Here is a 16,767-nt window from a genome sequence, read left to right as displayed (position 1 = left end):
GGCCCAGGATGCTGGGTAACAACTACTTTATGCCCATGACAGTCTGTTCATGAGAGCTTCAGGCAGGGGTTCCTGAAAAGCCACCAGGTCACAGCAACGTTCCCAGCCAAGATACTAACAACAAGCTTGAAATAACAAGGTATTGGTCATGGTCTCCTGGTCTTCGCTAGTGTAATCCAGTAAATGGACAGCTTTAACAAAAATTAATTCTGTGTGAGGAATCTTTACAGACAGATCTCTTGCATCTAGAGGTTAGGGATAATTTGAACAAGAACTGTCTGTTGTCCTTTCTATTTACATTTTTATGAACATTAAGCTACTGTCTAAGAATCAGATACAAAATTTAATTGCTGTCTGTCAATAACAGTTTAGTAATGTTGAAGCAATGCACTTCACTGCAAATAACTGAGTTGAAGACAATGATGGACACCTTATGGAGATCCTGCCAACCATACACTACAGCAGTTTTTAATATAAACATTGCATCATTTTTATGTGCTTGCATACATCAGTCACAACTGTGCACTTAAACTATTTGGAACCTATAATAAAACAGATTTCAAAACTATGCCTTTAATGCCAAAGCTACATATCCAAAGAAGTCTAAGGGCAACTGTTTCAGGAAAACTGCAAGTGACCAGCTATGCCAGAAATGGTCTTCTGGCACTAGGAACCAACTGAATTTGGAAGTGTCTATATCATGATTCTGATATTAAATTTGGAATATAATTAGGGAAGATTTGCTGAAGGAATGCATTATATGGCTGCAACTATTCCCTATAATCCTGGGGACTGCCTAGATTTTCCTGGGATATCCCATGACATCCCTCTACTCCAGAACTCGATTTCAGTACATGCCATTGCGACCATTACAATCTTAACTAGCACTGCAATTAGAGTATTGCTTCTTGCAACCAGTGAGCTAAACAATGGGAATACCAACAATATTCTTAAATGACTAGTCAGGTTTAAGTCACTTGCTTCTTGGCTACAGAGTGAAGCTATCTCAGCTTTCAAGTATCATGCCCTCAAGAACCAGTAATATTCATTATACGTGTAATGTGAAAATACCAAATACCCTATCTATCAGTACTTGGATACTATACTACTATTACTATAAATTAGTTTTTCCTGTCTCTCTATATTTTTTCATTACCTTTCCCCACATTTCCCAAGTGTTTTCCTGCCCCTTAGAAGTACAACTTTTAGCACAAGAATAGTCTTCTGGGTCACCTCCCCTTTATATAGCTCTACAGTTCTTAATCCAGATCTCAAAATCCATCTCAGTCTAGTCTACTACTATTTACAAAGAGCTTCTTTATCTCCCTCCACCCCCCCTTCAAAACAAATGCATTCAGTGTTTCAATGTCTCCTCTTTCACAGGCTGTCTATGCTTAATAAGTAAAAAATATTATGGGACATAAAGAGTGAATGATAATCACCTTACATACAGAATAGAAAGACTTCCATCCGATCAACTAGAAATAGGGTATAATCAACAAGTTAGTGCAATACACACATGAAGATAATTCCACCTGTAGCAAATGTCTATGACTTGAATCGCTGCCTTTGAGAACCAGGCACAAAAGCTGTGATTTTATCACATTACTGACAGTATATCCAACAAACTACTCCTACAAAAGATTTTTTTTAAAATGCCGCCTGTGAAGAGAAGCCATACAAAAAATAAACAAGTTATCTGAATGGCTTTCAAGCTGTATGTGTGCTCACTGTAACTTTTCTAGAAATGTCTATGACTTTATTATTACATTAGTAAGCACCTTTGCCAATTTCTCAGGGATAAGTTCTTCTTTCGGTCCTCCGATTTCTTCATCATCATCATCCTTCTTCTTTTTCTGATTCCTCTGTTGCTTCTCTTTCTCAGCATTCTTCTTCTCCTCCTCCAGCTGTGCTTTCTTTTGCGCTCTTCTCTGCTTATTTCGTAGCTTCTTTAGCTCCTTGTCAGACATATTCGCTGTACACATGCAAAGGGCAAAACCAGACAATGTTGATGTCTAATATTAAACAGTCTCAATCAGTTGTCAGACACCATTATCATCTTTATACCGTATCAACTAACTAGTAATGCTGCCACTATGTTTGTAAAAGCTTATTTACTATTGATAGATTATTTTATGGTCTACGCTGCTGCTTCATAATTCACAGATTCCTTTGTGAAATCAGGGCAACAGGAATTAGAACAACAGTATAACATGCTGAAGACAGGACAAAGTAATTACTGCATGACTCCACAAATCCAGTGCCAGGAGTGAAAGTGCACACCAATACACATTGATTTATTCCTCAGGCATTACACAACACAAGTTATGTTTAATGTACTAATTAAACGGTCTAACAAAAATAAGGTGAAAGTCACACTTTGGCATAGACAGTTCCAGCTTTGCTTTTAATGCCCCGCAGACATCTTACATTTGATTCATATTCAGATCCTCTCCTCCCTCCAATTAAAGCCTGGAGAATTAATTTAAAACACATCAGAAAGTGGCTACAAGAAATTCTATTACACTTCTTCTTAATTTGAACCTGAAGCCACACAAATGAATGGAGATGAGAAATATTAAAACTTGACAAAATCCTCTTGAAGAATTCAATAGCCTCTATTCATACCATTTGAGGTGCCCCAAGCCATAATCACTTAAGTTGCTCTCCAATTAGAGATGAGGGGGGAAAAAAAAAAAAAAGAAATTGATGGATTTAAACATTATTTTTACATCGGAAGCAAGAGATGATAAAATTTAAAGTGCTACCTAGTCAAATTTTTGCATACTGATAGAATGCTAAAAAAGAGCTACCACCAAGCACATCTGCTTCAATCTGTTATTGCATGGACCAGCAACCATGAGAATTCCATGTGTTCTCAGCCATTTCATAACACAAACATGTTTTTACTTAAAAATTACAATTGTCACCACAAAAGCCATCATTGTTTTACAACAACCAAAATAAAAACATGTATTAGTTTAACTTTCAGTTAGAATATCTACTTGACCACGCAGGCCAAGTTACAATTTGCCTACCTTGTGTTGTGACAAAAGTCTTTATTTTTGGCTACTACAGTTGACAGCTATAAGAATGCTGGATCTTCATAAAGTATCCACTAATTAGAGAAACTGCACATTTTATAAATCCTGAGGGTTGAATACCTGTATCAGCCTCGTGTTCCTTATTTTCATCTGTTAAGGGATTATCATGAAGTTTCAAATATATCTCTATGGCAATTCGTGCTGCTTTGAAGTAGAACGGATGTTGTCGAAGTACATCTTCTAGTTTTAACAAGTCCACATAAGACCTAAGGGTAATCTTCCTCATACAGTAAGTGTGAAAGTCAAACTGGTCATCCGTAATTTCTACAAAATGCTAAACACAACATAACATTATTGAGCAAATATTAACAATCAGATACTAACACTGACTTTTTTAATACACTCTCCCCAAAGGAATAATTTAGTAAAAGCCTGCTGTCTGACAAATACACCCTAACTTTTAGAAACATGAGTTAACAAAACCCTTCAAAAATAAAGTCATGATGAAAAAAACAGAAGGCATCTTGGGTCAGAACCAGAATTCACCCATTTCACAATCTCTTAGCAGTACTATTCTGACAATTTGCAATTTGAGGGGGACAGGTTCTACATTTGTTGTATTAAACAGCACTTGAAGAATTTTTCTTCTGTGAACTCCTCTAATTTTTTCAGTCAAAAGCATAATTTTGACTTCCATTAAATACTGTGGCAATGAATTCCACACTTAAATCACACATAGTGTGAGAAAGTATTTCCTTTTTGTTCAAGATCTGCTTTCCAAATTGTTACACCTGATGTCCCCTTGTTTTTGTTTGAGAAGCAGTGAAAAGTCATTCCCCTCTTCACCTTCTCCACTGATGACCTCATACAACTTCATCCTAAACTCAGGTGTTGGTTGTCTAAGCTGACAATAAAATACTAAGCATGACAAGCTAATTGCAATCTCTTCATGTCAAAGTTAAGTCCATGGCAAGGATTGTACTAGCACATTTTTAAAGAGGTGTGATATACAGATGTAAACAGTACGACACATTTATATAATGGAAGAAAAGTACTTCTCCTCTAGTCACTCAATTCCCAACATCATCCTTTTGACTGCTGCTCCACACCAACAGTTTTTGCAGCACTGTCTATAATGGTTCCAGGATTTCTTTCCTGAGCAGCAATAATTCATGTAAGACTTTTCATTACTTATGCATAGGCAAAGAATTCTTCTTGTCTCTCCTTCACCGACTACACTGTTGAACATTACATTTCATGCACCATTTTATCATTTACTGATATATCAAACAATGGAGACCCTAGAGAAACACCTTAGTAATCTCCATGATAAACTCCTTTTCTTGTAAAAGCTGATTATTTGCTCCTAGTCTGTTTTCCTAGCCATGAACCAGCTATTAAATTCATGAAATCAACTCCCCTTCTTTTTCCGAGATACTTTAAATACTTTATGGTGTGAAGGATGACATCAGAAGTGTTTCTGAAATCCAGAACACATTTTATCAACTAGACTGCCTTAAGCATAACTGGCACTTCTAAACATTTAAGATGCACTGCTTCTTACAAAAGCTTTGCTGATGGTTTATGAATACAACATATTTGTCTATCTTATTTCTTATCTTTACTTACACCTTCAATCAATTAATCCAATAAATAAACTAAACATAGTGACTTAATTCCTTAGAAATGTTTTTTTAGGGTGGCCTAAGTCAGCTCTTCATTTGCTGACCTCTTCTGGTACCCAAGAAAATTTACAAGACTAGTAGTTTCTTGCACAAATTCTTTTAAAAGGATTTGACAGATTTATTTAAAGGATCTATGCGACCAGAATGTGGTCCTGGCAAATCTCTGTCTTGATTTGTTCTAATCTGACAATATTCCATAGGCTAGTCCCCTCTGCAGAAAAGCATCAGCGTTGAAATCTTCTTAAGCCTCTCTATTTGCAGAGACATAGCTTCCTACTAAGTTCTCCTCCCTCAGCTGTCTGGTCTTTATTCTAGACCCTAATGTGCTTAAAAAACCCAAATCCATCTTTTTTTTTTTTTTTTTTTTTTTTTAGAAGTTGTGCATTCAAATTTTTTGTTTGACTATGGATCTGCATTTAATGTGCAAGCATCCCCCCTTTTGCAATACAATTTCTACATTAAGAAGCCTTCATATTTCTAATAGCTTATTTTAAACTGTAGCTTAGTATTATTTTTTTTAAAAGGAGAAGATATTTAATATTTTTTATAGTTTTTTACATTTATTCTCTCCCTCTAAAATACAGTGACTTAACAATAACTAAGGCAACACCTTTCCTTTACCCTAAGGCTCAGCCGTGTTCTTTTTGGACTTAAAAGTAGACATACTCTTGGTTTGTACCCAAATACCTATTTTTATGTACCCTGCCAAAAATAAGATTATTTTTGAGAGTTTTCTGTTCTTTCCTGGATCTTTAATGATTTTATAGAATCTCTTTATAACACACAGTTTACAATGGCATTTTTAGGAGGAAATGTAATTTAATCAACTCGCCAGTAGCCAACATGAAATGAAATCTCTCCTGAAGCTACATGAAGTATACTCTTACTGCTCAGAAAGAAAATGTATTAGCACAGTAAACTTAAGCTAGTTTTTTCCAACCTAGGCAGTTTAACTAGATACGTACTCTCTCAATTTCATGGCATTTCTTAAGTGCTTCTCCGAATTTGTTCATTGCTTTGTAAGCTTGTGCACATTCTGTCTGAAACCACATGCACTGCATTTCATTCAAGTTCTCTACTGCCGAGGTTCCTTCCTAAAAGCAAAAGAAGCATTATTTAAAAAAAAAAAGTCTCATTTAATTTGTTAACTGCCATTTCTTTTATCTTGTTCTAATTAAAAACACAAATAAAGAGGCTATCAGAAGAATGCTAAATTTCAAAACTGGAGTTCTGAAAGTCAGAAACGCCACAGTTAAGATGGACTTGCTTTGTTCATTAATCAAGAAAAAAATCCCTTATGGTCCACTTATTGGAAGAGTCAGAAATACACAATGAATAGCCAGATAGTGACCATTTAACTGTGGTAGTTCCTCATCTTTAGGATAGGAGAGACATTCATTCAGTGTTTTTAATATTGTGTGCACAAATAACACATTGTAGCATGAAGAAAAATGGCAGAAAAGTTCTAGCATGTGGCATGACACTGACACCTGCAGAATTATTTTTTATTTTTTTTTTTAAACTAGAACTGCCATCTGTGTCTTCCAGAGACCCGTCGATTGAGCTACGTGTAGTAACAGGTTATTTCTTATGTGACCAGTACTAGAAATCAGGCAAAGCAAAAGGAATACTGGTAGCTTTGATACCTTCTGATTCAAAAAAGGAGATTACAGTTGTCTTTCAAATCTGGTATTTATATATACTTGCACAGAGCTGTAGAACTTATCATATGCCTTTCGAGCTTAATGGCAAAGTCAGCTACTTGGGGTGGATGCAGCCATTCTGACTTTACTCTGATCTTGCAAAACCCAGGCTATTCAAGAATCATCCAAGAGCCAAGGCTGCGAAAATGACAGATAATATTTAAATGGAAGGGTAAGGAGAATGCCCCAAAATAAGAGAGAAAGGCAGTCTTCAAACTAGTCTGATTTAGGCAGCTCAAAATCAGAAAAAATTATGCTTAATTTAGATCTTCCTATTGTTTTTTTGTTAGGAAGCTTGTATTTGAGCACAAGACCTAAGAGCAAAAGGAGATGAAAAAGATCACACAGAGCAACATCCATTAAAATATATTTTCAAAGTTCAGTTCTGGGCAACTGGCATGCTTGCTTTTTTGACATTATCTTAAAGCTGCTTAAGGCACAGAGAGGTCAATTAACCTAGATTCATAGCAGCTTTGCATCAAAAACTCCACATAAAGCTACTGAGCTTATGTAAAACAGAACTCCTCTTCCCTCCATGTTTGCCTGCACACAGCCTCCATTCCACAAAAATCCTTCAAGCTTTCCCCTTACGCACACTGCCCCGCCCTCCCGTTCAACCTACCTTACTCCAGGCTTCCCCTGCTCTTCAAGAGAGGAGGAAAATGGGACAATAAACAAAAAAGGCTTTACTTCTGCAGGTAGGTCCCAATAGCTTGTTGCCTGCCTCCCACTGACAACACATAAATGATATTGCCAGTATTCTAAAACTATCGTTTGCCAAATATTCTGGAAAGACTCCACTGAGCTGTTTTGACTTTCAGTTATGAAAGAATAACAGCAAGAGAAGTCAATTTAAAAAAGTAACTAACCTGTGAGACCATCAAACCCCTCAGAATGGGTTACAGCAGGGACAAAAACCGACGCATGAAAATAATGCGATCTGCATAATGCAAACTTTTTCTGCCAGCTAATTAGTCATGGGTAAACAGTCGGGGAAAAAAAAGCATTAGAAGATACAATATGCAGCTTCCCTTCATCAATGTTAAACACAGCCTTAGGGATAAAACCTTGTTCACAAAAGGAAGACACCTCGGAAAGCCTCTCACCTAGTAGCCACACAGAAATTTTCTTCCAAGAGAAGTCCAAATTCTCTAACTTACTTGCATTAGAAAAAAATAAGACACACGGGCAACTTTATCAGATCTTTCAAGGCTCCTATAGAATCAACATTAAACCCAAAGACTACTTTGAACAAACAATTTTCTGAGAAGTTGTCTCTAGAACAGGCATACTGTCTTTTTCCTACCTGGCAAAAATGATCAAATCCAAGCTTCAGAGTTTTCACTTAATACTATGGAATCATGCTTATCTAAGATTAATTCAAACCCTGATATTGCGTACCATTAGTGAAGCAAACAATCACAGCTGCTCTGAAACAGAACTTACAAGATTATAGTAAAGGTGAGTAGAAAGCTAACACAAAAAGTTATTCCACAGGACATTAGGCCTACATTATTCAAAAGAGCTATAGTTAAATGCAACAAACCCTTGTAAACTTAGAACACATTTCTTCCGCTTCTTTAATGGAGTTTGCTTTCAACATATATTTTGCACATTTGGAGTTGATAAATCTGTCTGCTGTGTCCAAAGCCTGAGCCTCATCCATCCACCTTGCAGCTTCTTTAATATTTCCAGCATGCTTAAAGAGATAGAAATTCAAGTTAGAGTCAGTAGTAATAAAATCTGCATGCTTTACCTACTCAATGCTTAATACAATCAGTTATTTTTTTAGACTTTTTTAATAAATGGCTTTCTTTAGAAAAGCAACAGATCTTTAAATATTAGAAAAATTACTTTCCCTCAGCATGGAATTACAGGTCTTTTGGCACTAGATGTTTTTCCTGAAAATGCTTAAAGAACACTTTGGATAATCCCATTCTGATACAATACCAAAGTGTAGTTGAGAAATTGTTTTTAAGTAGTTAAAGGGGGGGTTAAGAACAGGTGGAAGACATTTAAAACATCAACTAAATTTATCAGTTGATTTTTAATGTGAAAAATATAATTGTAAACTGAGAATTCACATTTTGCAGTATATTTGGCCTTTATTGACTTAAAAGCCTTCATAGGGGCTTATTCATATGCAGTAGAAAACTCAAGCAGCCAAACAATGCCCTCATCTAGAAACTCATTAAAATTCACTAAGCAATCTTCCATGAATTCTCCGTGTGTCTTGCTTAACACTTCAGTGTTCACATCAAAACCATTACAGATAAGTATAAGCATATGTAAAAGTCTTTCATCATAACAATCAAATAAATAACCTCTGGTCACTGAGAATAAGCCAAACTTACCTTATAGATTTTTGCCTTCACAAGGAAGAGTTCTATCAAAGTGGGAGTACTTTCTATAGCAGCATTTATATATTCTAGAGCGAGGGACGGCTGTCCAATTTTATCATAATGTTGAGCCAAATAATACTGGACCCAGAGTAAAGTGGTTGGAGGTTCTTCTTTACCGTCATCTGGAGGGAGAAAAATAGAGGGTTTTTTTGTTTAGTGTAATTAAAACAACATGCCAGAAGTGGAATGCTATAAATACAGTCACTGAAGTGAATTCTGTCACACCACACCTGGGAGTGCTTCCAAACACCTGGGTCCAGGTAAGACTTAGAAGTTAATGGACTATGGGTTCGACAAGACCTGCATATATACAGTTCCCTTCTCACACTGGTTTTAAGGGAAAGGAAAAGTGAGTTAGTGGGTCAGAAGGGAGTTGCACTTTGTTTCAACTAGTCCCTTAATCAGGGCAGCCAGATGTGCAAGACTGCAGTGCATGATGTAGAGCTCTTTTTTAAAACTGTTTTAGATGAAGGGTATAACAAAGAGTCCTGCTAAACATAAATGTTGCACAGTACACAGTAAAAGGATTTCCGTAAAAGTTGCACAGTAAAAGTATTTCAGTACATTCAGCATTTGTTTTCAACCCATAGACCTGAATATTTTGAAACAAAACATGCTGTCTTTTCCAAACCCTAGCTTTAAAAAGGCTTTCTGTCTCCACCTTTGACAAATTTATCATCACCTAAATGTATCCTATAAAACATTCCTATACACAAGTCAGTTTTGAAAGTTAGAAAGCTCTGCTTGAAATCCAAAATATTACTGAAGTGTTGAAAGCTAAGTTCACTACTCAATTTTGACTATGAAGCATAGTACCTTGCAGGAGGGAAAAAAAAAAAAAAAAAAAAGGATGTGGTAGCTCTAGCCCTGCCAAAAGGTTCTGGTTCTTCAGTTTATGATATAATTTAACCATGCAATTATATACAGTTGTTCATTTTAAGGTAGCACAAAATGATTTTTACTTGAATGAAATTTAATATCAAAGCACATATATAACAGTAAGTCGTTTTCTTAAACCAGAAAAGAACTAATGTGTTTGAAGGGCTTGGACAAATTTAAACAGGTATTAAGTAACTATATTGTAGCCTATAGCATTAAATTCAAGACATCTTAGATGAGAATTTCATAATGAAGTACTGCATTAATGTTTCTGCAAAGCAGGGAAATAACTGGTTATAACTTCAATAAAATTGTCTTTAATAATTAGGATTATCCTGTAAAGTTTTAACTTATGTTGTCATTCATGCTACCTTGATGATTACACCATTATAATCCATCTATAAAGCTTTCAAGACTACTCTCTGTTGATATTCTATGCAGAAAAGATTTTTCTTGCAGATTTTCTGTTACAAAGCAGTTGAGCAAATGACTGAAAACCATCATAAATCTACCAGAGAGGAAACTATGAAGCCTGGATTCAATACATATAGAATATATTCAATACATATAGAATATTCACAATAAACAGCTGTCAGTCAAAACTTGGAAAACACTTTTTATCTCTCAAACAAACCGTGCAAGAACACAAAATCCAGCCCCCACCAAAAGCTTGAAAACTCCCTCCCCCTGAAGACTGTGCTATCAGTATCTACTCCTTTATGTTTGACATTTCTGTAATTAAAGATTTAACATAGCTTTCAAAGTTCAGTTTCCTGAACAATGATAAACTCAAGTCTTGATAATAGAATACTTGAACTCAAAACTGCAAAGAGATGACCAGATTTGTGGATCAAGGAAAAATTTTTAGAACAAATAACTAGATTTTGAATACAGACTTTACATCTGACAGCTTAAATCCATTCCAAGGATGGCTATGGTTCAGTTCTGTGTTAGGGAAAAAAACCCATCATCTCGATTTCTTCACTCCCCACTGATTCCCCACCTTTGAACGGTCATGTAATGCTTACCAGGCACTACTTCCATAAAATCTGACAGTCTTAGCACTCACCATTTGGGTTAAATAACCTGCAGCTTCTTAAAGAGGTTTCATAACCTATCACGAGCTCTTCTATGATTGCCACCTACACGTGCAAGACAAGACAAAAAAAAAAAAACAACAAAACAAACTGTGGGCAAGATGGTATTTTATTTCAACTTGAACTACTTGGTGTTACCCAAACTAGTTATTTTTGATAAGAGAGTTCTGCAATATCCTGAATTATAATACATATGGGAATGCACTCAATCTCACCTCTCTCTAACAGATTAAGACCAAGCCTCCCTTGGTTAACACTTATGAAGCTTATAATCAGTAAACCTTAGTTTTCTGTATTTACTGACTTGGGACAAGGCTACGTACGCTTCTACTCGATTTTTTCTACATATACTAGAATTTTTTCTACATATACAACAGTGCTGATGGAGTGAGAGCTGAAAAAAAAAGTTTCCTTCATCTCTTTAATGCATCACAGCTGCAAGGTAGAACATGTAAGAAGTGGGGGGTAAACCTACCTTCTCCTTGTCTTTATACAATGACCTCAAAGTATTGAAGACTGGTGGGCAACCTTTGCTGAAATTCATCCTTAGAAACTTGTCCAAACATTCCTTAAACTTTTCACCTTGAGAGGAAAAAGACCTGTTGATTTTGTTTTACCACACATTACTCATCAATTGCGGACTGTTTATGCTGTTAAAACATTAGTATCTAAGAAACACAAGTGTTGATCACTACCTGTTCAGCAAAAATGCACTTACCCGACAAAAAGTTTAATGGTAATCTTCTTGGAACTAGTCCCCTAGGGTATTTAGTCCAGGCCTCTTCATAGATCTTTAGCCTCTCCATCATATTAGCTGGAACAAAATTTTAGAGTTTACTTTTTTCCTTCCTTGTTGGCAAGAAGGGAAAGCGGGGCTGGGAGGTGGAGAAGTGATTTGTATCTGATTTGAAAAAGCATCAGAATGTATAGCAACTAATGGCTATACACTTCCTAAAGAACATGAATTTCCATTCTACTCTTTTTAAACCTGCCATACTAAATGATTTCAGGTATTCAGCATCTGTAAATTCCTTTTCCAGCAATGGAAGACTAACTGCTTATCTCTCATCTTAAAAAGAGTACCTGCCTTATTGCTGTGCTAAAATCTTCAACAAAGGAAACCATTCAGGAAAATCTTGCCTGTTTTTCCAAAACCAGTATTCCCTACAATATAGGTTGAGATAACACAGACAGTAAGAGAAAAAAATCTAAATTAAAACTGTCTTTTAAGAAATAATTCTCTTCTTTTAACCGCGCACAAAGATTACTGCATTTTTTTGTTGTTTTGGTTTTAAATAAGACAGGGTGACAACAATACAAGAAATGCTTCCAGCTTTTCTTGAAAACCCCATGACAATATGCACACACTATGACTAAAAAGCAAAACTTAAATGGGGACATTTTTAAAGAATAGTTTCATTATTTAAAGCAATACAAGTTTTTGATACATATATAAATTCCAAATGTGCAGAATGAGCTTATTTACTACAACATATCAAATCATTACCTGGTTTAAGTGCCTTTTCTAGGCCTTTGTAGTAGGCCCAGTTCTCAGGATTTCTTTCTTGCAGTCCTTTGTAGACTTCAACTGCTTCTTCAAGTCTTCCAAGCTGAAGTAGGAGTTCTCCTGTGTGAAATCCAAGAAGTTTTAAATTATAAGGTAACAAGATACTGAAGCAGTGTAATATTAATCACTCTACAGTAAAGTTTAGATAATCCATAACTCCATGTAGATTCTAATTTCTTAGAAAAAATATCACAGTGGCATGAAACACTAGCTGACGGATATGCTTTTACTTTGACAATAGGTGCACTTACAATAAGATGCTACAACTCAGTCAGTAATTCTTGAAACTTACTTGAAAATTTAACCTTAAAAGATGCACGTGTTTTTTCCTCACTTACTGAAGTGGTTACTTTAAGCGCAGTTTTTACTATGGAAGACAATTAAAAGCAGTACATGATATTTTATGTATGTAACATCTTGAAAACCAAACTGAAATTGCAGATCTGCAAATAAAAGAATGGTTCTTCAGCCTGGTAATTCATAAAACTTCAATTTTTTAAATCAAGTCATTGATCTGATTAATGAATTCTCCAGATTTTGCAAGCAAGTTTCCTTTTAATGATACTTCAACAACTGTGTAGAGCATCTTTGTTGATGCTGGAATTGCAACAGAAGTCAATTTCCCATTTTACAATGGGAAAACGTATTTTACAAAGCTTTGCTATCAACTTATGTTAGGCACTAAAAGATTACACACCAGGAGTGATACAGTGTCGTTCTTGATTAAGTAAGATTTTCTCTGGTTTCAAGAGGAAAATGAGAGTCAGCACTACCTCTCTTCTTCCCTATGTCACTCAACAGACACGTAGCTTTGTCAAGAGATGCTGCTTCCCACAGACAGGGTAACTTGAGGACAACATAAAGTATCTAATGTCAAGGAAAACATCAGTAGTTCACTCACTGAGAACGACAGAATCTGGAAAGTAAACCTAAATTCTTTTTCTGAGGTGAAAGTTATGATTTTTATCTAACGGTGGCAAACGCCAACACTATTTTCAGTGTTTCTCATCTGTACTTCATCCACAACGGCTTTTGAACACGCACTTAGAATTCATAGACAACACTTGTTTATTAGCAGGCTCTTCTGTAGTATGCACAGCAGTTAAGCTAAACCTAACAGCTGTGCTCCAAAAAAATTAATTAATCGTACCCCATTGAAAGCGCACAGACTGCAAAGAGTATTTCCACCCTTTTTCTGGTAACTTGCTAGAAGTTGTGTGGTTTGTGGGGTTTTTTTTTTGTTGTGGTGATTTTTTTGGATTTGTTTGTTTCTTTTTGTTGGGTGGGTTGATTTTTTTTTTTTTAAAGTCCTATTTGAAAATCCTATTTCGGTACCAGCCTTGGACCTTCATCAAAAACTTAAGAACACAGAGGATGGCAAAAAACCTTTCAGATAAAAGATAAGTAATAAAAAATCCACCCCCACCCCCAAAACCAAAAGTCCCGCTACTATGTTTGAAAAATGGTCTCCGATAGTGTAATCTCTACATCCATTTCCATTTATATGCAAACCAAATAATGTATTCAGCGACCATGGAGAGTCACCTGCAATCATTTTCCTTGAGAAAGTATGACACAACTTCCATAATACTGTCACTACTCAATTCCTAGGTTCTTTTTGCAAGACAGTGAGATTATCATTAGCAGGAATAGGGAGCTAGCTACAACATCTGCATGAATAATATTATAAAGTAAAAAGATTTCTTCTCTTTGCTTCAAGCAATCATCCAATTAGATTCCAGTGTGGGTCACAAACAAACAGTACCTTCAATAGATTGGAAGTTTCACAGGAGGACTGTGCAAGCATCAAGCAGAAGAGGAACAAAGCATGCTTTGAGAAAGTGCACCTGTTAATACAGCTATAAGAATGAACTTCTATCACTCTGCAATTCTAACTGTGGAAGGAGATACAGTATTATACTGTTGTGTTATAATATTACACACTAGGATCACACTAATACAGTAACAGAAGCCTGCATCGGGTTGCCCAGCTAAAGAGCTTATTTCCATATAATGCAAGAGTGACTGAGTACAATTTGACTTCGACAAAGACAATTCTTCCTTTTCAGCAAGCGGTCTCCCCGTCAGGATCACTATCAAACACGTAATAGCATGGGTCTGGGTACGCTACCTGAACAGAATTTCAGGACACCAATTCAGATCATCTGTCTGAAATGGTCATCAGCTCAAAAGTTTCAGAACAGTACGTCTTTACTCTATTGATGTCTTATTAACCTGGGAGAAGAGTATGATAGGGACTGAACAGCTTCAAGACAAGCAGTCCTTTACCACGCAGAATTAAATAAATTAATCAAAAAACAAATTAAAGATGAAGCTCCAGAAGACGGGAAAAGCTGACGGTACAGGCATTCCATTGTATACTATGTGTATAAATGTATCTTCAGAAAGTAATTACCTTTAGTTTCTTCAACAGCCAGTTTATCACAGATCTGCTTTTCATAGGTACAAAGATGCTCCAAGGCTTCTTTATATAGTCCCGCCTCCCGGAGGACTTGATTTTGATACAGCAGCAGTTCGCTGTACTCATAGTCCACTTTATCAGGTGATGTCTACAGAAGAGAGCAAGACCCATGATTAAGTTCAGCTTTCTCCAATGCATTTGGGATGTAATTCATTTGACTAAAGAAACTGCGTAAGTTTTCACATAATGAAAGGAAGCAGTGTTTTAGTTTTGGCTTAAGCAGCAATCCATACAGGAATTTCATGTTTTCCTCCTACCTGCTGTGTCTTCCTAAATTCCTCTAAAATTTTTGCTGCCATTTCATAGTCTTCCAGCAGATGGTAAGCAATAGCATAACCAATCCACGATGCTCGCTGTGCAGGTCGGAGCTGAAGCAATTGGTATCTTGTTTCCTGCAAAAAAGTAGCTACTAATTTTCCTGACTTTATTCTCATGCTCTGTAGAATCCATTAGGCAATATTCTGTTGTCTTCAGCATTCTAATATTTAAGGAATGTCACTAAAAATTGGTTTTTTAGATGCAAATGTATTTTTTTTTTTTTACTCAAAAGGAAGAAAAAACTTTAACACACTATTATGGTCTTAACTGAATAAAAAAACAAACACACACGAAAACACATCCTGTCTAACTGATTACTGATGAGTCAGACTAACTTTGTTACTGTATGACACACATGCTTTTCCTGTCTTACCGCTTATGAACAGAATGCAGTTAAGGATACTTTGGTTTGAGTTGCAGGAACATTTACTAGTGTTTCAAATTCACCTTGGAAGTACATATATATTAAATCCTTACAAGTGTTGTTAGGCAAAATAGGTCATACAAGTGCATCCCTATTCTTTGGCAAGATGTTAATTACAGCTGGAAGATGCAACAGATTTGCTTGGTATCGTGCTGTTTTAATCTGAGGGAAAAGTTATTACTTCTTTTCTTACAGACTCCTGAAAGGCATCATCAAGTAATTTAAAATAAAGGCCAAAAGTTACTACCTACTAAAAAAGCCCAAACAGCCAGAAGTAGGGGTTAACAAAGAACTAAAACTAGTTATGGCAGTTTGACTAGAATGAAGATCACTAAAAATATTATAAAGTAGGAGAGGGTGGAGGTTAAAGAGAAGAAAAGAACCACCCTACAACCTTACTCCTGGTTTTAAGAGTGAATTCACATTCTTCAGAAACTAGCATATCATCAGTCATGAATTACTGGCTTTCAAGCATGTTCACATTTAATCCCTAATGCATGCTCTAACCACGTGTTCCTTGTATGTTGAGCAATTATGCATTTGTATTCACATTTATCCAGAGGCCAAGAGAACATATATTTGCAAATGAATTTTGGCACCTATGCTAAGTTTTGGCTATCTTGTCTCAGCAAGACAGGAGTCAAATTTCTCAGTTACTAATATGAAAAAAAACAGTGATTAAGAAGTGTCCTAACTCAGGAATAAGTTCACAGAGAACCTACGTTCCACACAGCTCTGAAAACAAAACTTGTTCTTGGCATGCTAACATTACCCTAATTCGAAAAGGAAATATCTATGAAAACACCAACTAATGTGTACAAGTGCAACTTTAAAGGTGCAAGGAAAACCTGGAAAGATAAAAACCTGACATAAAATATTATCCAAGGCCTCTCGGGTAAAAATCTCAAAGACTTTTTTTTTTCTCAGAGCAAAGGAATAGCTTATTACACAAGTCTACATCAGCTGAAAAACAGACAAATTTCTAGGCACAAAAAAACGTAGTTCAGGAAGAACTAAGGGGTTTTTTTCAATTAATTGAGGTTTGAATTACAAATATTTAGGGTAACCATTGTCAACTTTCCCTGGATGGCACAGTACAAAACAAACAAGTTCTTCTATAGTCATTGTTCTGTCTAATCCTAAGTGAGCCACACACTGATCACGGG

The 16,767-nt window shown here is 35.9% G+C and overlaps 1 protein-coding gene across 3 annotated transcripts in view; it reads right to left on the bottom strand.

Moving 5' to 3' along the window:
• Positions 1-16,767, bottom strand: part of NAA15 (N-alpha-acetyltransferase 15, NatA auxiliary subunit) — a 41,150-nt gene that overhangs the window by 7,538 nt on the left and 16,845 nt on the right. Inside the window, exons 5-16 of one of the 3 annotated variants that reach the window (XM_074867338.1) lie at positions 15,117-15,251; positions 14,794-14,947; positions 12,318-12,437; positions 11,529-11,624; positions 11,286-11,392; positions 10,783-10,855; positions 8,787-8,956; positions 7,979-8,131; positions 5,695-5,823; positions 3,165-3,378; positions 1,782-1,975; positions 1,443-1,478 (exon numbers count right to left, since the gene is read on the bottom strand). In XM_074867338.1, coding sequence (XP_074723439.1) covers positions 1,443-1,478; positions 1,782-1,975; positions 3,165-3,378; positions 5,695-5,823; positions 7,979-8,131; positions 8,787-8,956; positions 10,783-10,855; positions 11,286-11,392; positions 11,529-11,624; positions 12,318-12,437; positions 14,794-14,947; positions 15,117-15,251 — 1,581 coding nt within the window. Of the gene's footprint in view, positions 1-1,442; positions 1,479-1,781; positions 1,976-3,164; positions 3,379-5,694; positions 5,824-7,978; positions 8,132-8,786; positions 8,957-10,782; positions 10,856-11,285; positions 11,410-11,528; positions 11,625-12,317; positions 12,438-14,793; positions 14,948-15,116; positions 15,252-16,767 lie in introns of those variants that run through there. The other 2 variants (XM_074867339.1, XR_012628797.1) reach the window with 2 other exon arrangements.

This window comes from Strix uralensis, chromosome 4 (genome assembly GCF_047716275.1).
Source record: "Strix uralensis isolate ZFMK-TIS-50842 chromosome 4, bStrUra1, whole genome shotgun sequence".
NCBI lineage: Eukaryota > Metazoa > Chordata > Aves > Strigiformes > Strigidae > Strix > Strix uralensis.
This window is presented reverse-complemented; position numbering and strand designations above follow the sequence as displayed.